General features: G+C 38.7%; 1 protein-coding gene across 2 annotated transcripts in view; it reads left to right on the forward strand.

Moving 5' to 3' along the window:
• The window catches only part of slc12a2 (solute carrier family 12 member 2), a 78,523-nt gene that overhangs the window by 16,978 nt on the left and 37,224 nt on the right, over positions 1-24,321 (forward strand). For both annotated transcript variants that reach the window (XM_059357366.1, XM_059357367.1), the window contains exons 2-7: positions 12,687-12,806; positions 15,063-15,138; positions 17,489-17,584; positions 21,093-21,232; positions 22,759-22,869; positions 24,137-24,245. In XM_059357366.1, coding sequence (XP_059213349.1) covers positions 12,687-12,806; positions 15,063-15,138; positions 17,489-17,584; positions 21,093-21,232; positions 22,759-22,869; positions 24,137-24,245 — 652 coding nt within the window. The remainder of the gene's footprint in view (positions 1-12,686; positions 12,807-15,062; positions 15,139-17,488; positions 17,585-21,092; positions 21,233-22,758; positions 22,870-24,136; positions 24,246-24,321) is intronic.

The raw sequence follows: 24,321 nt of genomic DNA on the forward strand, positions 1-24,321 counted from the left end.
CAGGCTCTAAACAAAAAAATGCACTGAGATAAATATTTTGAATTATATATTGTTTTATATTGTAAATAACACAAACAACTGGAATTGCTGCTCGGGAAATATATATATTTTTTGGCAATTTGTACTGCCTGTTAGAATTACTTGAAACACAACACAAAAAAAGCACAAAAAGTCTTCGTTACAACTAAAATGCGTCCACTTTGAGAGTGCTGTGGCTCCTTTAAGAGACACACTGTGTGTGTCTATGTGGCATGTGATAAGTGTGTGGTGTTGAAGGGTAAGAAGGGAGCGGGTGATTCTGGTGACAGTAAATGCAGCGGGGGGCTCTCCATGTCCATTTTGCTCCATTTTGGTCTTTTTTGAAAGGACTTCCAGGTTCGTTGTGTTGCCAGTTTGCACTGCCGCTGTTCTCATACCAGCAGGGAGACGTTACTGGGTTCTCCTTGCTCATTCGGCTGAAATCTGAAAATGTTCCCACACCACATTTGGCACCAATTCCATTTATTTCACCAAATTTTCAGAAATTGTGCAGCCATTGGGAAACTTTACCTTGAGTAACACGCTCACGATGAGCCCCGCCTCCCACAGATAGCAGGCTGACTGACGTGAGAGGGAAAGAAGCAGCGCGAAAGAGAAAATACGACTCCTCCATTGAAACTCTGAGGGTACATGGTGTCAGATTTACAAATCCCATATGCACACCATTTCACCCGTTTCACCACGTCACTCAGAGCTCAAAGCTTGTCTGATATTCTTCTCTTAGTAACGGTTGCCAAGGTATGATTGGAAAAGGAGTGTTCGGGCGAGGAGTTTTGCGAATGGTCAATGGAATCATTGATTATTTCTATCATGTCATTGCCATTAATGCTGTTGTTTTCAAAGAGTACCATGAGCATAGCACAGACCTCCTTCCTTCAATAGAAGTTTTATTTTTATTAACTTTAAGGTAACGCCTAACCAGGGTATTTAGAAACCAGTATGATTTTCAATGGCATCAAACAATCGAGACATGGCTCTTCTCTCTATTCAAACTTGTATTCAAGCTGTTACTTTGATGTGTAATACACACAAATGGGGTCAAACCATATACTCTAGTGAATTGTCATAAAAGTATGACGGAATGAAAAAACAGATGCCACCCAAGCCTAGTTGATTTGTTAAAACGTCATATCTACAAAGTGCAGAGAGCACTCAGTTCATGGCACCAAGAAGCAGTGATGTCAGAGTGAGTGATGCTGTTAAACACCTTCACCCCGGCCTGGGGTTTTTCAACCCATTGAAAGCTATAATGTTATGTTTATGTCCAACAAAGTTGCATCGTTTGGTTCACTGTTTAGTGGCTGTTTGGTGGTTTGATCAAATCCAATTCATTTTGGTATATATTTCAGGGAACTTATGATATTTTGGGGCGGCTGTGGCTCAGTTGGTAGAGTTGGTTGGCCCCTAACCGATGGGTTGGTGGTTCAGTCCCTGACCGTCGCAGCCTACATGTCGAAGTATCCTTGAGCAAGATACTGAACCCCAAATTGCTCCCGATGCTGCGTTCATCGGTGTGTGAATGAATTCCCAATGGTGGCAGGTGGGGCCGTTTAGGGTAGCCTCTGCCACCAGTATGAATGTGTGTGTGAAAGGGTGAATGAGCGCAGTCTGTAGTGTAAAGTGCTTTAAGTGGTCGCAAGGCGACTAGAAAAGCGCTATATAAGTGCAGGTCCATTTACCATTGACCATTACCATTTTGGTTTACCATGATACTTTTGGCCCCAGTCAACACAGCCTGAACCTTTAAAGCCCCACTTCCCTACCAGGGGAATTCCCACTTAAGGTTCATCTGCTAAAGGTGCATGCATTAAATAAATATTAAAACCAATAACGGGCCCATCGCTGCTTCCAATGCCTCACACTTATTCCAGCCCCCCAAACTAAAACAGATCACTGTTCCCAACACGCATCTCTATCTGGCTCCATTCACAGATGTCGTTACCTTGCCGAGCAACAAAGCTCCTCACTGTTTGCAGTTGCTTCACTCAACACGTCTTTTACACACATGCCAGAGTCAAACAGTAATTCGACTCAATTCCAAAACAAAAATCTCCGCAGTGTCAGGCTCGGCCATTCTGGTTCCATCAACAGGCCTCAGTGGGCAGCAGGGAATCCAACTCTGGGAGAGTTTCAGCACAGTAAAAGAATAATGAACTGAGTGGTGGGAGGTTTTTCCAAACAATGGTGAGATTTCTCAGACACTGGACATCTGATAGTTCCTCTCGGTCACTGATAGAGTCATGCAGGGAGGGCGGGGGGGACTGTCAGCCTGAAATAGGTATTTGAGAATCCATCAGCATCAGCCTGGCTCAAAAGATGCTTACCACGGCAATGTAAGATAATATGTACATAGGACACAGTGTACCAATGGACAGTGTTATTAAGATATTATTAACAAATACTAAACGTCTAACAAGCAATGCTAACAGCAGCAACTCTCATAACACTTCAACAATCCAAATCCCCAAAGTATTCAATGTACTGTACAGATGCTCACACTGCAGGAAGTGCATCTGCAATCTGCCAGTGGTTTTGAAAGGCATTTTTTTGTAGACAGTTTACATAGACTTAAATGGTAAAAGCTGAAATTATCTTCAATTTTCACCATTTGTGATGAATAGGTACTTTCTGAGCCGCTACTGAGCGGCAATTTCACGCATGAGTGATTTATTCGTAGACTGGTTCAATTGGGACGCTGAGGGGTTAAAATGCTCTGCTGGGAGAGACTGCTGCGGGAGGACTGAGCCGCTTGTGAGTGCTTTGGGACAAGTCTACAAAAGTAGGAACAAGTCTCGAAAAAGTCGCTAAGTTGGCAACACTGCTTGTCACATTAACTCCGTTGGTTAGCCACTACAAAAGTACCTGTATGGGAACAGAGGCCGAGGGGAACTAACTAGTGGGCGGAGCCAAAACACTCTTTTCAAAGTGTTTTCCAAAAAACTTTCCAAAAATTACTCAGAAAGTACTCAGTCGAAACACGCCTATTTGTAACAATTGTCTGCTCTTGGAAAAATGTTTATTTTTTTTTATATATGTATATATATTCTATTTTATTACTGTTCTTTTTACTTTCTTTTGTAGAAGAAATCATTTAACAAGTTTGACTCACATTTCCCTTTAAAAAAAAAAAAAAAAAAAAAAAAGATTTCTAGCATTATAATTATGTTGTACTAAGTTCTCCCTAGTTCTAGCCATGATTGTTCTGTTTTCATAGAGGTGCACGACCTACATATTTTTGCAGTGAAAAGGAGGACACAGTGAGGAAAATGTCATGTTATGAAACTGCTTGTTGGGGTTTTAAAGGGCTAATAAATTAATCAGTTATTACAATTGTGATGACTAGTGTTCTGTACATTAGGTAGTCAGTTAATGGACTAAGCTTTTAAACAGTACAACCACTTTATGTTGTCTTGCTGTTGGCTATTTTACTTCCATGGAGCTTCCTGTAAATGATCTGGTCTCTGTGGAGGCCCGTCCCATATCATGTGCTCGCTCTTCCAATTTCCATGTCATCGGAAACTTTGGAAAACATGTTTTGAGGAGTAGTGGAATGTCAAATTTAAAAAAATATGATGTTTTCTGGAAGGGGAAAATGGAGAGCCTCCAAACGCTTTGCTTTAAATGATGCCATTAGGTAAGTAACCTTCAGCATGTGAAGTGTTCAACTCTTACACAAGCCAGCATAATCCTCTCTTCACTAAAGCTAAATGCCTGTAGTGATGCCTTTTTTCCGTGATGTGGTGTGTGGGGCAGTTCCAGCCTGAATGACCCAACAGCAGCCTTATTTATTTTTTGATTAGTGTGTGTTGCGTCAGTCCTTTTAATTTCTAATTATTTATGAGTATGTAGTCAGCAGAACATGCCTGTGTTTCCTGGAAATGCTCAGTGCTCTGTGGCTCGCTGGTTATTGAGTTTTGTAGCAGGTCTTAAAATGTTTCTTAAAACTTCGCTTGACGTGAGAGCATCTTTATCAGAGGTTAACGGTTGTGAAATCTAATTGCATCATTAGGTCTTCTTTTTGTATCCATGGCCTTCGTGGCGAGTCATGGTACAGTTTGCACTGGCGTGCTAAGCTCTCGATGCTTTGTCTTTGTTGTGCAAAGCCAGCCTTTGTATTGCTTCAGCCATGTAGATAATGTTCACTAACTCATCCTGTGTTGTCTGCACTGCATTCAGCAGTGAGAGCTCTCAGCCACACCAGATACACTTATTGAGCTGAAGTCAGAATGTCTGATACCTGCTCAATGGCAGCTAGAGCTAGTGTTGCACAAGAACAATGCCATACTGTGGAAGAATGTTATGGCTGACTTGAAACGCTAATGGATCCAATCTGTTTTGAACATGGACAAGACGATGAACTCAAGAACAAATTGTCCTCTAGCTCTCACCGACGTTGCTGAAAGCGTTTCTGTCTCCCTCAGTGATTTTGTGTCTCCCAGCAGCTTGGCTTGATGTGAATATTTTATTGTTTTAGCCGGATTTGTGTTGCTTATTAAATGGCCACTATTGAACCTGATGTGGAGGAGCCAGCGTTTCCACATTCATGAGCTTCAACAGTTTTGGCATTATAAAGATGGATCAGTCAAAGCGACCAGGCCTCAAGAATGTTAAAGTGTCAATCATTCAGAAAAAACAGAATATATATAGACTACTGGTCAAAAGTTTTAGAACACACCAACTTTTCCAGAATTTAATTGAAAATGATCCAGTTTAATGTCTCAGTGTACTCTGAAATTAATGCACATTTGCAACATTTAAAATTCTTTATTGAGCGAGTGAGATAGTGTTTTGAAAGTTAAAAAAAAGATTCAAAATCACATTTTATGTTGGACTAAAGGACTAAAAAAAGACACAAAATGACAAAAAAAGACACAAAATGACCAAAAAAAAGACTCAAAATGACCAAAAAAAAAAAGACAAAAAATGACTAAAAAGACACAAAATGACTTACAAAGACATGAAAAGAATTCAAAAATGGACAAAATAGCCCAAGACTCCATAGAGTTAAGTTGTTAACCCATTTCTTGTTCCCTGAAAAAGGCCTACTTGTATAATTCTGAAATGTTCATCATTTTTCAGTTTTGGTTAAGCTTACCTTTTTTTTATTTACCTCTGGCAGTTCACCACTTACCTTTGTACCCTTTCAAGCTGTTCATTTGACTTGAACTGCTTGAATTTCAATAAAAAAATGGAAAAATTGGAGTGTTCTAAAACTTTTGACTTACAACTTACATACTATTTTGTATGTCAGTTGCTCGTAATTCACACACTGTGAGGAAGCCTGCTGGTCGCCATGGAGATGACACGAAGAGACGGCGGCAGGCTGGAGTTGGTATCAAGTCTGACCTCCTTTACAGATGTACCAACAGATGCTCCCCTGATCACAGTGTCCCTAATGCCACACAAGGGCAGCAGACCTTGATTTCAGGGTTGCATAATGACATCAGCAGCATCACTCTTAGCTAACAATGTGTTCCATTTCCCAGCTGTTTCAGTCATTAGTGCCAGAGTTTTTATCCTTTTGTCTGGTAATGCAAATGGTATACGTCATGGCAAGGGTGAGATTTTTTATTTATTTATTTATTTTTTTAACACATTTTGGAACATGAACCCTAAGCTCCTATAATGTATCAATAATGAACTGTGTAAAAATGTACCATTGAGACCCATTAAAACTAAAAATGTTTGATCCCAAGGCCAATACAGAATCAAATCCTGGGTTCTACTATACAAGGCTGTAAATCTTGAGCCCTGGCTTCAAAACATTATTTTTTTTTACTATTTTACACCAGAGTCATTTTCTTCTGTTTGCCCTATGGGGCAAATACAAGCTTTTTTCCTGGTCCTGAGAAAATAATTACATTTATTTAATAGATTTACAAGATTTATTTCAATGAAAGTGGAGAATAATATTATTGCATAACTTCATGGCAGTTTCTTGAGACGCAGTGTTAATCATTAAGCTTATCGTTGGGGGCCTGGCATGGAAGTACTTTTTTGATAAACAGTCAAGTACCAAAAGCAGGCATCAAAAGGCTGGTTGGATTCTGGCTTTATTAATTCATTCTTGGATTAGGTAGTTCTTGATTGGAATCACAATTTTGCCAATTTTATTTCATGTCAGAGCTGGTACTCCTTCATTAACATTATTATTGTTCATTTAAGTTTGCCTAATAAATTCCTTTTTCACAGCAGACATTCGACTTGACATTGTAGGAAAAGCATAGTTGAAATAGATGGCTCAGTTTCATAAAAGTGTCCCAGGAAGTAACCTACCCTGATGTGTCCAAATTAGGGGTGTGCCATATCGTATCGTTCACGATTATATCGGTATATTTTTTTCATGGTTAAAAAAAAAAAGCTTATCATGATATTGGCAACATTCCTACTTCTTGACGTAGTGGCATAAGGTTAATATTAGCTAACAATTAAAGTTGTTTTAATCACAAAAAGCTATTTACTCTCTGTCGCTCAACACATGCAGCTTTCAAAATAAGAGTACAGTGTGTTAACAGAATCTACCACAGAACTTACAAGAAGATTATCAAAATAAGATGCCTTAAATAAAACATACCTTTATTTTCCTTTACAAAATGTCATTAAAATATGCCCCCGGAACCCCTTAATGGTTATTTTTATTATTTTCTCATACATTTTTTTTTTTATTTGGCAACTGTTGAGATTTGCACTTCACACTGCATTCTAGATTTTTATTTATTTATACAGACTAAAAAAAACATATTTTCTATATCTTTTTAAGTATTTCGTAATATTGTCAAGAATATCGTTATCGCAAAAATAGCCTGAAATATCGTGATATTCTTTTAGGGCCATATTGCCCACCCCTAGTCCAAATGTCTGTTGCAAAAAGGTCTATCCTAAAATAATTGGGCTATCGGGCATGTTAGCTTGAGAGTAACACTGCAGCATCCAGCACCAATAACTCTCTGGGCTCCTTGGTTTTCATACATAGTTTATGTCCATAATTCTATAGTTTTAAACTGAACGTGTGTCTGTTGCATAACTTGCTTGAGCCCATTTTTAACAGACTCTGCATCATTACCCAGAGCAGGATGATATCATTGCTTCACTATTAGAAACCCTGCATGAGTCCAGACTCTGGAGAGCAGTGACCCTCTAACAAAGAACAGTGGGTTAAACAACAATGAAGTTAAGGAAGGGGCTATGACTCACAGTGAGAGCACACTGTCTGTGTCATGGCATATTGGCTGTAAAAATGTTAATTTCCTGCTTCGTCCTGTTTGTCTGCGTAGACCGGTTATCTTTTGGACTGATACCAATACAGCTCCTGCCAAGAATTTTATTTTTATACTTGTTCATGTCTGTGTTTGATCCCTGTCAGTAAATGTAATACCATCAAAATGAATCTGTTTGCATGGTTTGTCATAAGTATACCTTGAGGGCGCACATCCTCCATCCTCTTATCTTAAAGTCTCCGATCGTCACCATCCCAGAAAGGTTGGATGGTGACTGATGCAGTAGCATTAGTGATCTATATTCCTTCCAACTGTCTTATATAGCCATCTGCTATTTTTGTAGCCAACCATCCATTCCAGATTCCATGCTTCAATGCGGTATTTACTCCTGCTTGAAAAGACTGTTATGTTACCAACACTTGGCTTTTCTTGTTTTAATGGCATTACCAAAGACGAGCTGCTCGTCTGCACTGAGGATCAATTACCCGGCTGCATCTGCCTAAAGGGCTTGTCATATTTTTAGTCATATTTTCCGTGCGCCTCTATATTTTCATATCTGCTCATTCTTGACAAAAGTCTTGACAACAGACAACATCTTAATATTGACTCAGTCACAGTGCCACTTACTGGCAAGAGGAAGTCAGCCTTCTGGGACAAATATCATCCAGTTTACATGAAATTTACATTGTGTGGCTTTCACCTAAAGTAGCAAAAGATAATGACTAAAGGAAAAGGCACGGAATTTGTCCAAAATCCTTTTTTTTTTTTTTTTTTTACAAAAACAGCAGAAAAAAGTGCTAAACTACAATAGAGATTCACCTCCACTGCTTCTTAACATAAAGTTGAGTCTTAGGCTATTAACACATTTACAAGACAGTGTTGCCGGAATAATGTTATCTAATCACAGAAGAATAGCACTACGCTGTCAAAAATCTATCTATTAATTCAGCACAACAATCAAAAGATGCACAAACGAAGTATCGGCCTCCTGTCTCGACCAGTGTGCAGTTGCATATCAGTCAGGAAGAGACCAATCTGTGCTATGCCCTGTCAAAGAACAAAAATGCTCACAGAAAGAGCTCTCACTCTCACATTATTTATGCATAAACAATCATATTGAAATGTGGCTACAATAAAGGATCAAATACAAAATTCAGCGAGCCATAACGAAGAGTCCAGAGAGCCAAGTCCTATCCCACTTCCACACGAGCATCTGGTCCTCTAGCCTCCGGTCATGTATTTTTAAGGAAAATATATTACTTCTTGGCCGTTTCAAGGCTTTATTGACAGTGGGAGAGCGATAAGGCATGTTTACATTAGGTACTTTTCCCTCCAGTGAGCCGCTACGGGTGTGACTTTTTAGAGAGGATCCGCCCAAGATCTGCCAACTCCACCGGTAAGCGGTTTAGGTAGCGGCTCAGAAAGTACCTGCCTCAGGTAGGTACTTTCTGAGCCGCTACTGAGCGGCAGTTTTGATTCATGCGTGATTCATTTGCAGACTGGTGCAAACTGGACGCTGAGGGGTTAACATCTCCTGCTCTGCTGACTGTAGCTGGGAGAGACCACTGCTGCAGGACTGGGCCGCTTGTAAGTGCTTTGGGACAAAGAGTCAATAGAGGGGTCTGAACAGTCGCTAAGTATAGCAAAAAAGTCGCTGAGTTGGCAACACTGCTTGCTGCATCGTTCTGTTGTCACATTAACTCCGTTGTTTAGCCACTACAAAATTACCTGAACTAACTAGTGGGCGGAGCCAAAACACTCAGCCGCTTTACAAAAAGTACTAAGACGAAACACGACTATTGAGGTTAAAGGGGAAGACGTGGGAAAGGTTCTGAGTTGGATTTGTACTCAGGCCACCCTCTCCTGAGGACAAGGTCTTTGTGGTGTGCCACAAGGACACCCCGAAAATATTAGAATATGGGACATCATGGTTCTAGCTCTGTTTGCCTGAATAAGCTTTGTTGCCTCTTAAACTGGACACGTTCCCCTAACATCATGTTTCAACTTTTAAGAAGATTGATGAATAAAACCTTTTTAATAAACAAAGAAATTGTAAAAATCCATTTTGAACAAAAGCCTGATGTGACTTTGAAAGGGATTTTGGCCCTCTGCAGCCTGCCACTTCACAGTCGTGATGCTGAGTCATTCAGGGGACACATGCAGCGTGTTCATGTTGACAGATGGCACAGGTGAAGCTATGAGTGATGCTCATCCCTCCCTCCCACCGATCAGCTGTGTGCATGCCAGACGCCTGGCACTGTTGGATAATTCATAGTCTATTCATATGGCAATTGTAACACAACTCTGTGCTGAAGGATGTTCATTCACATCTGTTTCATGTTTCCTCTCTTCAGCTAACTGGATGCTGTATTGTTAGTATAGACACGGTAAATTCTCAAACAGCACTCACCAAAGAAGGCATCGAGGAATGGCTTATATTGCACATTTTGTGTCATTTACCACTTAATTTCAGTAGCATTACAGTCATTCCACCAGTCCAACAAGAGAGTCATGTCCCACTCCCCTGAGTTTATACTAAAGAATCTGTCCTTGATCAAATCTGCTTGTGTATGTCCATGTGGAGACACATCATACTTTGTTAAATTAATTCTTCAATAATATTGTGTATGATGTATGTAGCTCCTTACATTCTTGCTAGTAAGTTATTTAAAGAGTTTTTCTCCCCTGAAAAAAAGCCTGGTTGCTGATTGGATAGAACGCTAAGCAGGATGTGACGTAGTACTTGACGCCACAACAACACGCGCCATTTGTAAAAGCCGACGAAGCAGTGTTGCCAACCCCCTAAGCGCCTATTTTTCAAAAAAAGCAACTGCCGACAAATCCAGCGACTTTTTCTGGTGTTATTGGAGACTTTTGGAGACTCTTTCTTACTGTGAGCCGCCCGCTGCGGCTCGTTAAGATTAAGAACGAGTCGAAGCTGCACAGTCCTCCTGCAGCAGTCTTTCCCAGCTGCAGAGCCAGAGGGGATGTTAACCCCTTAGCATCCAGTCTGCAAATTGCTAACAGGCTAACAGTTAGCTCTGTAGCAGTACAGTGTGTATGTGCTAACATGCTAACAGTTAGCTCTGTAGCACTACAGTGTGTATGTGCTAACAGGCTAACAGTTAGCTCTGTAGCAGTACAGTGTGTATGTGCTGCTGCTGCAGGAGGTGTTCACTTAGCGATCTCTGTTTGTTTACAACAAGCACCGGACACTCTGTGCACACACTGAAAACTGTTCCTATTGTTTGTTTAAAAGTAGTGCAATAAAAATACAGATGTTTTCCCTAACATGATGAATAATACATCACATTACAATATTGATCAAAAATAATCGTGAGTATCATTTTGCCCATAATTGTGCAGCCCTACTTTGTATTAACTCCCTTTTTTCTTCACATTTAATTTATTTTAAAATGAATTTTTTTCATGCATTTATTTTTCTAATATATATTTTTTGCATTTATTTATTCATTTTTAATTGATCAAAGCATGTCATTGGGTCCACTTTTCACCTGTTCAGAGTGAACGGCTGCCAACAACAATCCTTCGCCCTTCTGCACCAATCATGTTTTTATTTAATCTACATTAAATGAGTAGATCCTCTCTGTAGCATTAACACTGAGTGAGCCTCTGGAAAAAAAAAATGTCAGCACTGCCCACTGGCTGGCTGTCAGAACGCAAAGCTCTTAAGGGTTCCCTGCGAAGTGTTACAACTTGTGTAGTGCTATGGAGCTGTGTATTTCAATGAGTGGATCCCTGTTTTGTTTACTTTGTGCATACTCATGAGGAGACACATGAGCACAGTACCAATGGCTTCACACTATTCCACTCATCTACAGGTGGCGGTAACACGCGGAGATATAAAGTACAAGTGCCAACAAAGACAGAGAGGAAGAGGACTGCAAGCTATTAAACATGGAAAAAACAATTCTGGATTTAAAATGGATTAAATTATTTTTTTTTTGAGGAAGAAAATGCACTTATGTTTTGACTTTAAGGATACACATAATGACCCCTTCTCCACCAACATGGAACGGGTTTGAACCACTCATAACATTTTCAGTAAAGTAATAATTATGGTCCATGCTTGTTTTTTGGATAAAACAAATTTTGGTCATAACAATATAATAATCAATACGATCTACCTTCTTGGTTCACCAGATGACACCAATGTTCCGAGAACTCTAACCAGAGCTAATCTGGTGGAAATGGAGTAAATCTGTTTTGCTGCTCAACACTGAAATTAGTTTTAATCTTCACAGGGCCTCTGCAAGATTGGCGATGCATTTTCATTTTCTCCTTGGAAAACTTTCTTTTCCACTTGGACTTAAACAGCCTTGACATTTGCTGAACACAGTCGTTGTGAGATTAAACATTTTTATCTCTCGAAACTGCGAGCATCTAAAGTTGGGGGGAAGGGTTACCTTTAAACCTTTAGAATAAAAGCAGAGGAGTGGTTTGCAGACATCCTGTGTCCATCCTGAGATGGTTACGAGTGCTATAAATGCAGAAAGGACAGTGTGCTGTAGACCCATCAACGTCACAGCATTGTCTGTGCTCAGGGTGGAGGCTTCCTGTGTTTTAACTGCTGTAGTTACACAAAGACTCTGTATCTGTCTGTTTTAAAGAAGAGAAATGACATCTGTTTAAAACACAATTTGTTGTCTGGGACATCTCAAAGTGGTATTAAAAGAAGTTTTTTGCCTTTACCAAACAGTGAGACTTCTGCGATTTGGATATCGTCAATATTATGATGTTGATAAGATTCTGTTTGCAGTTTATTTTAACTGTATTTTAAATTCTTCTTCTTCTTCTTCTTCTTCTTCTTCTTCTTCTTCTTCTTCTTCTTCTTCTTCTTCTTCTTCTTCTTCTTCTTCTTATTCTTATTCTTATTCTTATTCTTATTCTTATTCTTATTCTTCTTATTCTTCTTATTCTTATTCTTATTCTTCTTATTCTTATTCTTATTCTTCTTATTCTTATTCTTATTCTTCTTATTCTTATTCTTCTTCTTATTATTCTTATTCTTCTTATTATTCTTATTCTTCTTATTCTTATTCTTATTCTTATTCTTCTTATTCTTATTATTATTCTTATTATTCTTATTCTTATTCTTATTCTTATTCTTATTCTTCTTATTCTTATTCTTATTCTTCTTATTCTTATTCTTATTCTTCTTATTCTTATTCTTCTTATTCTTATTCTTATTCTTCTTATTCTTATTCTTATTCTTATTATATGTTTGATTGTTAGATTCATGACATTAATCATGATCTTACTCCACCCTGGGGGTTACTCTCTTGTCCTACCACAGGAAAGGATTCAGCTCGTGGATCATCTTACTGTTCTGTCTCTCTAGCTATGGATGATGACACTGTACAATGTTTCTCCACATATAAACAGAACTTTATTTTTTGTGCTTTTTAGGAGCCATTTGAGGATGGGTTTGCCAACGGGGATGAGCTGACCCCTGCTGAAGAGGCTGCTGCCAAAGAAGCAGCCGAGTCCAAAGGAGTGGTCAAGTTCGGTTGGATTAAGGGGGTCCTGGTGAGTCACTCAATCTCAAAAAAAGAAATCTCTTGTTGTTTATCAAGAGATTTCTTATTCTTCAAACGAGTCACCACTAAACACTGTCAACATCACAGTGTCATGCCAGGGAATATGTGTCACATATGAGTGCTGCTATTAGAATCAATATTGTAATATGAGTCAGAACTGCTAAGGCATATTGAAAGTGATATATATGACACTTAATTTATGCAGAAATAATGTCTGTTAATCAGAGGATGAGTTTGGATGAGTTTAGATCAGACGGTAACCTCCTGGTCTGAGCAGGGAGGCAAACCAGGAAGTGCCTTAAGCTGCATTCTACCAAAAATTCCTGCAGAAAGATTTCTGTCCATTAATTTCAATGCAAAATAAGAAAACTTCTCACTTGATTTATTTATTTATTTATTTTTAGACACTATGGTCTCAATTGCTAGTTAAAAATCTTCAAGACAATCTGATGTCAATAGTTCTAATAACGGCCCCATTTAGAATAAAATAGAAGATAAAGAATCGTGTGATTTGGGGCGGGGCTACCTTTGATTGACAGGTCACTAACAAGGCGAGCCATCACCAGGAGAGAAGCAGAACAATGCGTATCCACGGCAACATGTCAATAAAGTCATATATAACGTTATATAGATATAAAAAAGGACGTTTACCGGTTTGGTCTCATAACTTTGACCCTTTTTACATTTCCTATTCTACAATTTAAAAAAAAAATACTAAAATACATTTTAACCCATTTAAAAGTGGACGGCTCCTCTCTCTCCGTTGCAGGACGGAGAGATTCAAAAGATCCTTCTCTCCTGCAGACATCAGGCTGTCTCATTCTAACAGAGATTCTACCAGACTAGCTGAACTTCCCCTCGGGGATAAATAAAGTAATTTTGATTTGATTGATTTGATTTGATTTAACACCCAGTGTAAGGTTAGAAAGATAATACTTAATTTCTTTGTCCTTATAGTCTCACTCGTGTCTGTGTTATATCATTTGAACTGGATGTGCAAGTAGATGACACTCTGTGAATATTTTGGACCATAAGTGTGAATCACCTGTGGCTCAGATTGGGGGCGGTTTAACCACCAAGGAAGGAATTACTCACAACAGCTGAGAGATGTGGTTCACGCTGAGCTTTCTCTGACACGTTAGTTCAGTCAGGAGAGGAAGATACGTGTCTGGATATTATCATCCTGCTTTTACTTTGACACGACAAGTTCTTACTTCCTCTCTAATACAAACTTGGTACTAATCCTCAACTCTCTGTTTCTCTAATGGCTTTTGTCAAGTAGTGTAGGACATTTATTAAAATACAATCTTCTTAAGATATGATGATCCGTACTGGGAGAGCGCTCAGCTGAAGACCTTTACCACTGGAGGGTATTTATATATTTCATTTCACACATGATTTTGTTTCCGTTTCTTTTATTATCTATTTTTTATGATTTCAATCCAATCCAATCCACTTTATTTATATAGCACAATTTTAGCAAACACAAGGTTTCCAAAATGCTGCACAAACAATAAATACATAACACAATACAAAGAGATGTAGTAAACAATAGAACAGTAAGATGCAATAAGATAAAATAAATTAAAAATGGGATAAAAATAAATAAAATAAAATGTAAAATGTACTGCCTGCACAAAATAAAATATGCATGAATACAATAAAAATAAAAAATCATAAAATCATAAAATCAACATAAAATCAACACTCTACGTGGTGTTAAAAGCCAACGAGAAGAGGTGGGTTTTAAGAAGAGATTTAAAATGAGACAGTGAGGAGGCCTGTCTGATGTGCAGCGGCAATTCATTCCACAGATTTCATAACAATGTGACAAAAATGTGACTTTTCTTCCAAAGTGGTAATCCTGGCTCTAATGAACTATAAAACTAGATTTGATTCAATGTAATTGCACAGTACAGTACAATACAATGACATCCACTTAAGAAGTGAAATATGTGCAAGTGCACACAAGTGGTGGTGTATTGTTTGACTTGCTGCTAATACTGGCAGCATTGAAAGGGCTGTACACATCTATTGTGAAAGGAGTTATGGGCACATGAAGAACTAGGAGGTGGTGTAATGTCTGAGCTTAATGTTTATGTTTCTGTTGTAATAATGCTTGTTCCTCTTTTCTCAGTCTACCCTTGAGAATGTTACAATCTTGCCATGTGTTGCAGTGAAGCATTAAAAGTTGTATCCAAATATGATGAAGAATATAAATCAGTAACTGTCCTCCTCTCTGCAGGTCCGCTGCATGTTGAACATCTGGGGTGTGATGCTCTTCATCCGCATGTCATGGATCGTTGGTCAGGCTGGAATCGGTAAGCAGAGTTCACTGACAGCTGCCGGTTTGAATAGAAATATTATCACTTGTTTACAATAAGTTTCAACTTTCAGTTTTGGTAATGGGAAGTTGTATTGCAATCTGTCTGATGTGTGTAATGTGTGAGAGCACTGTTGCTTCATGACCAAGAGACTCCTTGTTCCTGTTTCCAGAATGTTAAATACCAGTGGCAGAGCCAGATTCACATTGGATCTAATGTTTTGAAAAGCACAATCAGCAAAGTATTTCAGACACAGAGAGATTCTAGCTAATATGTAAGCCTTCTGCCAACCGTTACCAAGGCCCACAGCTGCAGCTCATTCATGTTTATGTTGATAGCTAGAGCCTCCAATCACAGTGTGTCATCTCAAACAAAACAGGATGTCATTCTCAGAGAATTGATGCCATGTGTTACTGTATAAAATGAAGGACTAGTACTCTTGCAAGCAGTTTTTCCGCAGTGTTTACCTTGGACTTGTTTTTGTTCAATGTCGTCTTCCCTAAAGCCAAAATGTGTCTGAATGACTGACATGGCATTTTTCTTGGGTACAAACCACTTGAGTTGCTCAGTTGGCTCTCAACACGAGTTCTCATCAATGTTGCTTCCATGTGGTGGATTGGACACACCTGACTCCGCCCCCAAAATAACCAAAATAATTGTCATGGCCATGATTACATCTGCTAGAGGTTCTAATTGACTGTTTTCAATGAATTGCCCTATTGTTCTATGTTTATTGACAATAAGTGGTTTTCTTAGCAGTTTACACCAGTAGTTCTCAACCTTTTTGAGTCATGACCCCCAATTTAACATGCATGTTGTCCGCGACCCCCGCTCACTGAACACAATCTCACATGCACAGTTCAGATCACCCAAAAAAGAAACAAAATGACCAAAAAAAAAGACACAAAATGACCAGAAAAGACAGAAAATGACCAAAAAAGGAAACATAATGACCAAGAAAGACACAAATTGACCACAAAATGATCAAAAAAAGACACAAAATGATCAAAAAAAGACACAAAATGACCCAAAAAAAAAAGACACAAAATGACCCAAAAAAAAAGACACAAAATGACAAAAAAAGACATTAAGTGACCAAAAACACATTAACACATGAACACTTTAACACAGTGGAGACAGAGCTGACTTCCAAAATGATTTGGCGACCCCCAGAAATCATCTCGCGACCCCAATTGGGGTCCCGACTCCAAGGTTGAGAATAGCTGGTTTACACAACACAAGTGCTCGCCATCCAATTGCCAAAAACTGACATTTTGGAAAAATGAATTCAAAAATCTTTACAATCGAGGATGCACACCTTTGTGCCATACGCAAGCCACATACGAAGTCTAAAGTCAGTCTGACTAACGGTCAGCAAAATATGCCCTAGACACACACACACACACACACACACACATATATATATTCAATCAACATCACTTTTAAATGTTCCAGTTGGTATTTTGCATATATTTATATGCATAAAAAAGGCACTGAGCCTCCACTATATTCTTGCTCTGACCCTAGACTATAGATCCAGAAACTTAATTTCCTCATCTTGATTGCCTACTTACAAAAAAACTAAGGGGAAATGGTCCAATGACTGTGCAAGATGGGCAATTTGGTGGCTATTTGATAAACAAATTAGAAGGTCAAAAACTCAAAATTTCGCTTGGGAACCATTTTTTTTGGACTCAGCACCCTTGAGATATGTAAGGTAGGCCGGTTCCTGACTTGTACCCATAAATGCTCCTCACTTCTTATAGAAGGCCTTTTTTCTGAAATCTGTCTAGACTAATACTACTGGAGTGAAATGAGTGAGTATTGTTTGGGTCGACCAGTTACGGTCCATTGTTATTCATTGTGAATAATGTCCCCCTTTACTGCTGCTAAGTAACACAGCCTGTGTTTTACTTTGATGTGACAAAGACGGAACATAACGGACACAATCAAACATTATTGTCCAGAAAAGTTAGCGAGCAGTGTGGCACACAGCCCATATTTATTGACATTCTGCTGCTCGCTGGGTGGCCGTTTCAGAGCGTGTGTTCAACACTCTGTGTGAGTTATTTTCTCACTTGACACACAACACAGCCCCCCACTGGCCCTGACCCCCCACCACTTGTTGATAATTCTCCACTTTGATGTGAAATATCAGCACAAAGTGACACATGTGGCCGACTTCACTGCAGTAGCTCGTCTCTGAGAGTTGTGTGAAAAGTAACAGCACAGACAGAGTTATTGGAAGGCCTGCTAGAAAACTGTTAACAGTGTTGCACATTCTTTTCATATATCGAGAGACTCGTCGAGCTTATACTGTGTTTTTTTTTTTTCATTTATTCTGCAGCTCTCTCCTGTTTGATCGTCGCCATGGCTACTGTTGTGACAACCATCACCGGCCTCTCTACCTCCGCCATCGCCACCAATGGATTTGTACGAGGAGGTATACTATATATCACTTTCTTTTGTAGAATGAACACAAAAGCAGAAAACAGCAGTGACCAATGATGGAGGTCTCTTCCTGCTGTGTGGTGTTGAACGAGCCAATGAGCAGCTGCCACTCACCAATGATAGAAGGGTTAGGGTCAGTGAGACAAGAAATCTGTTTGGACTCAGTCAGGATGTTCTCTGCCTCATGGGAGACAACTTCTGTGCTTCATAAGATGATTAATCCTCCCTTTAGAGCTAGTCATATGCTAATGAGGGATATCAAATCAACTTTATTTGTATAGCCCTTTAAGGCCCCGTTTACACCAGGACGCTCGCGGGTAAAAACAACAAAAAAATGTATCTGAAGTGCCTTTCGTTTAGACGGTGACTGCGTTTTGGGGGCTTAAAGACGCAAAAATCTGAAACCACCTTCCAAAGTGGAAAAGTTGAATCCTCTCCTCCGTAGCGTGTCGTCTACACTGACAAGACACAAAACTCTGATCTGATCTGCTCACGTCACGTATGTGTTTACGTCACATACATGCTCCAGTACAGGAAAATAAACAAACGTGGGATTATTTCCATGCGTGGGACCTTCAAGCTGCTCTGGCAGCTCTAATAAACTTACAGGAGTCTTTCCACCAAATGTCCAGGATATGTACAGATAGTATTAGTGAACAGAGAAGGATCTGGAATTACCTCTATCACATTATGGATGCAGCGATTGGTGGGAGGAGCCAGACGGCTGTGAACGAGACCTGGGAGATCTAGTGATGGTGGAGAACTTTGTGGAAGGAGTAGCTGATGAAAATGTGTGGGGTGAAAACTTCTGCATGCCCAAAGATGCTCTTATGGCTTTAAGTGATGCCGCCTGGCTGCATACAATCCAATTCCACACACTTTTGCGTCACCGTATGCAGCAGATTTCCTCCTGAAAATGCTCGTCTAAACGAGGATTGAAAAGTGCGACGCCACTTTTGCGTCTACTGTTCAGACCGTCATCATGTAAACGTAGCCTAAGACAGCGTTAGCTGATACAAAGTGCTGTACATGGCAGGACAGACCAACAATAAAAACAATAAAAACAAAGAACAAGCAAAAACAACTAAAACAAAGCGAGTCTCATGCTGAGTAAAACAAAAGAAAAACTGTAAATAAAAGTGGGTTTTAAAATTAATCTCAATTTTAAAATTAATCTTAATTTTAAAAAACCACAAAGAACAAATAAAAACAAAAAATAAAACAGAGCAAAGGCTCATGTTGAGTTAAAAGCCAATGAATAAAAATGGGTTTTAAGATTTCTTTTAAAAGCGGACAGTGAGGAGGCCTGCCTGATGTGCAGAGGTAGGGTGGGGCGAGGCCATTTAAAGACTTAAAAACAAATAAAAGAATCTTAAAATAAACCCTAAAATGCTCAACATTTAGATTCTGAGAGGGCACAGCGTGTTAAATGACTCTGTTGACTTTGGAGACAAAACAAACCTCACCCAAGGTTCACTGATTAACTTTATCTGGAGCTTCCTTCTGTATCAAAGGTTCCTCAGCAACAGATGGAGTCCATTCTTAAGGGTTAGACACTACAGGTGAATAGATTTATTTATTTTATTTAACTCTAACTGATTTCACCATGAAACTTTCCCAGTTTGTTATTTACATTAAGAAAAACTCATTTTGTTTAGATATGCAGATGAGGCTTGAAATCATTAAAAAATATGCTATTTGCATATATTTCCAGGACATAAAGCAAAATTATTAATGTTATTTTGTTGATGTATTGTGTTGATATCTCCTTTTAATCATTCATAAATCTGAAAATACTGTCAAACATATCTTTTCGTCATGTTTTAAGGAACGAAATATTATATAAATCATGGTATGAATGATATATAGACAAACCCCTCTGTAAAAACCTTCACAATATAGTTAGGAATAAAACTGTATTTAGTTTAAGATGAATGCTCAAAGCATGAGGGAAAAAACTAAAAAGATTAGTTAAAGATTTAAAGAAACCTGCAGCCGCAAATGGATCAAATAAGATAAAATATACACCTAAATGTTGGTTTTGGTTGTTTTCTTTCCACTATTCTGAAAGAAGGCATGTTATAGGAGAAAAAATAGCCCCAAAAACCTCAAAATTGACCAGTGCTTGAAAAACTAATATTTTTGCCTGTGTTGTCGTGCCTTAAGCTAACACAGATATGATGTCCCAAATCATAAGACCTACTGAGCTCACATTTTAACAGATTTATCTCCATGACAACCCAGAACACTACATCCATGTCCCGTGGGTGAAGGCTCAGAAGAAGAGAGCATGTGGACCTTGAGTTGGGATTGTTTTGTCTAAGTTAATATCAAGGTTTAGTTCATAAGGCACTAGGAGGAAGCAGGACTGGCAACAACAGTCACATATTTAAACATGTGCTTCTCAAATGTATGAAGTCATTTGGGATCAGAAGACTTAATGTTCTAAGTTCTCAGCTACTGGGGAGAAATGAAATGGGAATCCAAATCCTGGGATGATGCTGCTATGAGAAGTAAATCCACTAGTTTATACTGCGACATCGTTTAAAAGTTACTGTGTTCACTGAAATAAAGAAGGGAACTGTGTTGTTTTTGTTTTTTTTTCACTTTGGTTTTTATTAATTTTTCATCCAACAACACACAAAAACATAACTTCACAATACACAAACATAACATCCACATAAGAAAACAAAAACAAATTAAAGTCCTGTTGGGAATCAGTATCTAATCTGTATCTAATGATCTTTCATCAGTCTTTGTCGCTGTTCCAGGTCCTGAAATATGTCCATTTCAGCCATTTGTCCTCCAACTGCGTTTCCTGCAGTCTTAAGCGATGTGTCAGTTTTTCCATTATATAGATTTCCTCTATTATCTCTATCCATTGTTCCCGATTCGGAGGATCCACTCTACCCCATTTCCTCGTGATAGCTTTTTTACCAGCTATTAACAGTATTTTTGCCAGGTACCTATCCCCTGCATGCACGTTTTCCTCTGTAAAATTACATAAATAGAGTAACTTACAACACATAGGGATCCCATATCTCAGCACCTCTTGCAAAGTTTTATGTATCATCTTCCAAAACAGTTGTACCTTATCACATTTCCAAAATACATGTGCATGGTCTGAGCTTACTGCTCCACATTCTCTCCAGCAGGATAGATTCACACCCAAATATTTACTCTTGACTTTGGGCGTTATAAAAAATCGAATCAAGTTTTTCCAAGAGAACTCCCTCCATAGCCGTGAATTGGTGGATGTTTGATGTATTTTCCACATGTTTAGCCAGTCTTCATCCGAGATTCTTATATTAAGCTCTGACTCCCATTTTTCTTTTATATAATCAGTTGTATTCTTGTTTGTTGTCAAGGGAACTGTGTTTGTTTATTATCCTGTCAGTACATAATCTTAATGGACAGATATCTGCATATGAATGCAGAATCTGGAAAGGTTTTAACAACTCACTATGACTAATGTCTCGTCCATTTCCTTTTATTTCCAGGTGGAGCATATTATTTGATTTCCAGGAGTCTGGGCCCAGAGTTTGGAGGTTCTATCGGTCTGATCTTTGCCTTTGCCAACGCGGTGGCCGTAGCCATGTACGTGGTGGGGTTTGCTGAAACCGTTGTGGAGCTTCTTGCTGTAAGTCTCTTTGAGCCTTCATGGTGCTTTCAGACAGTTAGTTATTATTACTGTGTCTCTTATCTTGTTGGTACATTTCCAACTCTTTGATTCTCTTGGCTACACCGGAGTATCCTTGACCTTTCCCAAGCCCAACAGACCGCCTGCTGCCTTGGGCCCAATGAGAATAAATGGCAATACCAATTATATACCAAGATAATGAATGCCAGCTAGGGATGGTTGAGTGACTCATAACGTAACATAACTCATAACAACACTGGTGTCACCAGTAACACAGAACATTTATTGCTGTTTCTTTTCTATATTTTTGTAGGGTGTGAGTGCCAAGAAAGGTGCCTCCAAATAAAATGTATTATTATTATTATTATTATTATTATTATTTTACAATAATTTGGTCATTTTGTGTCTTGTTTTGGTCATTTCTGGGGTTTTTTTGGTAATTTTGTGTCTTTTTTTTGGTCATTTTGTGGTCAATTTGTGTCTTATTTTGGTCATTTTGTTTCCTTTTCTTAGTAATTTTGTCTTTTTTTGGTCATTTTGTTTCTTTTCTGGGTCATTTTGTGTCTTTTTTTGGTCATCTTGTGTATTTTTTTGGTCATTTTGTGTCTTTTTGTGGTCATTTTGTTTGTTTTTTGGGTGATCTGAACTGACACAAAATTGCTAAAAAAAGACACAAAATTACCCAAAAAAAAGACACAAAATTACCAAAAAAAGACACAAAATGACCAAAAAAAGACACAAAATGACTAAAAAAAGACACAAAATGACAAAAAAAAGACACAAAATGACTAAAAAAAAGACACAAAATGACTAAAAAAAAGACACAAAATGACCAAAAAAAGGAAACAAAATTACAAAAAAAAGACTCAAATTGACCATAAAATGATAAAAGAAAGACACAAAATGACCAGAAAAGACACAAAATGACCAAAAAAAGACACAAAATGACCAAAAAGACTAAAACACTTTAACACAGTGGAGACAGAGCTGACTTCCAGAATGACTTGGCAACCCCCAGAAATCATCTCGCGACCCCAATTGGGGTCGGGACCCCAATTGGGGTCGGGACCCCAAGGTTGAGAATAGCTGCTCTAATGGACCACAAGAGACAATCAGCAACTTGTTTATAGTTTATTATTCATGACAATATTTTTGTGGGTGATTACATTTGCAAACAATCCTCTTTTTTTTTTTTGTCCGTCATCTCCCTGAGAATAATAAGAGATATCTTCAGCTTCTTCTTCATTGACTTTTATGGTAGTTGGCTTCCATAAGTGTTGCCTTTCTGCCATCTGCTGGACTGTTGCCCGTTGCCACGTTGGCATGTGTGAAAATATGGCTTAATTAAATATGGCTTCATTTGGTAGCTCCTCATCATTGATTCATTTGACATTTATCAACACTATTATTTCAAGTCTTTGTATAATATTAAGTAAAAATACCAAGAAAAGAACTCCTGTGCTAGCTCTTTAAGCATTCACATATCATTGTTCTATGATTAAACAACTTCATTTATAATCTTTCAGGGTGTGGATGCTGTTATGACGGACCAAACCAACGATATCCGCATCATCGGCACCATCACAGTCATCCTTCTCCTCGGCATCTCGGTGGCAGGAATGGAGTGGGAGGCCAAGGTACGATCAGCATCCGTCTCTGATGCACCAACAGCTAGCTAGCGTAAACTGTGTTAGCGTAAACTGTGTTAGCATAAACTGAGTCCACGGTTTGACTTTGATGCAGCGTTCACACTAAGGTTGGGGGACATGAAAATCTATACAGTCAAAATAATTCAGTAGTTGATATTCAGTATATACAGCAATGTTGACATCATTTAGACACTTTACATTCTGATCCCTGCATGTTGGAGCAACATGTTACCATGGCGACATGGAGAATGTAATGCATAGCGTTAGCAGAAAACATGCTATATCATTGTATTAGGTTAGAAGATTATGGGGTTATATAAACTTTATTACAGGCTCTAGACCCAATAGCAAGACATACAACATACAAAAAACAACAGATACATAAACACATTTAAACATACTCCTATTCATGAGAGTTTTAAAAGGCACCCAAACCAATGTTTCCACAGATATGATTGATACCTGACCGAGCTGCACTTGGGACTTGTGAGCATCATTTTAATACAGTTTTGTAACTCATCAAGTCGAGACATAAATTTAAACATCAGGTTCCTCAAGAGAGCCTGTAAAGTGCTTCGCCCTGGGTCACTAAAGAGCTTACTAGCACTGCTCCTCCTGGGCTTTTTCACTAGTATCATTGTATGCTACATGAAATTTGCGCAGGGTCTCCTTTTTGTAGCGGACCCATAATGGGGCTGCATACATAGGGGTGCAGTAAGCACGAAAGAAGTTTACTTTCACATCATCAGAACAGTAGTGGAATTTCCTGACTAACATGTTTGCTTGGACATACAACATTCTTCTCTGCCTGATTATCAGGATAGAAGATTATGGCCTTATTGCAAAGCTCCACTTCACACCAAATGCAAAGATAATTTTCTGAAAGCTGCTATTATATATAAAGTAGATGCGGGATTTGCAAAAATTCCAGAATATGTGATTTTCATGTAATTTGCATTGTAGCACTTTGTTGCAAAAGGATATCGCTGTGGATTATCCTGTGTAGAATAGACCTGGTCGATCCAAACTCCGTTGAGAAACTAAGCATGCCAAAAAATTGTTTGCTTGTCATCTTACAAATAGGCCTGACAAAGCATGAATTCATACTTTTGACACATCAGCATCTTTTTGATTAGTTTATTTAAATAAATAATGGCACAATCTGTTTTATTTTGGGTTCATGTGGCTGTAGTAGCGGCAGTTGGTTAAAGAGATGAGTTGTGAGTAATGGATGGATGACTTGTCTCCTCTGTAGGCCCAGATATTCCTGCTCGTTGTCCTCATCACAGCCATCATCAACTACTTCATCGGATCCTTCATTCCAGTCAAGTCCAAAGAGTCTGCGGGCTTCATGGGCTATGATGGTACGACCACACACACACTTCTCAAGGGGCACTTATTTTAAGGCTGCATGACCATCTGTACCATCTCATAACCCCA

This window comes from Centropristis striata, chromosome 19, assembly GCF_030273125.1.
Source record: "Centropristis striata isolate RG_2023a ecotype Rhode Island chromosome 19, C.striata_1.0, whole genome shotgun sequence".
In the NCBI taxonomy this organism is placed as follows: domain Eukaryota; kingdom Metazoa; phylum Chordata; class Actinopteri; order Perciformes; family Serranidae; genus Centropristis; species Centropristis striata.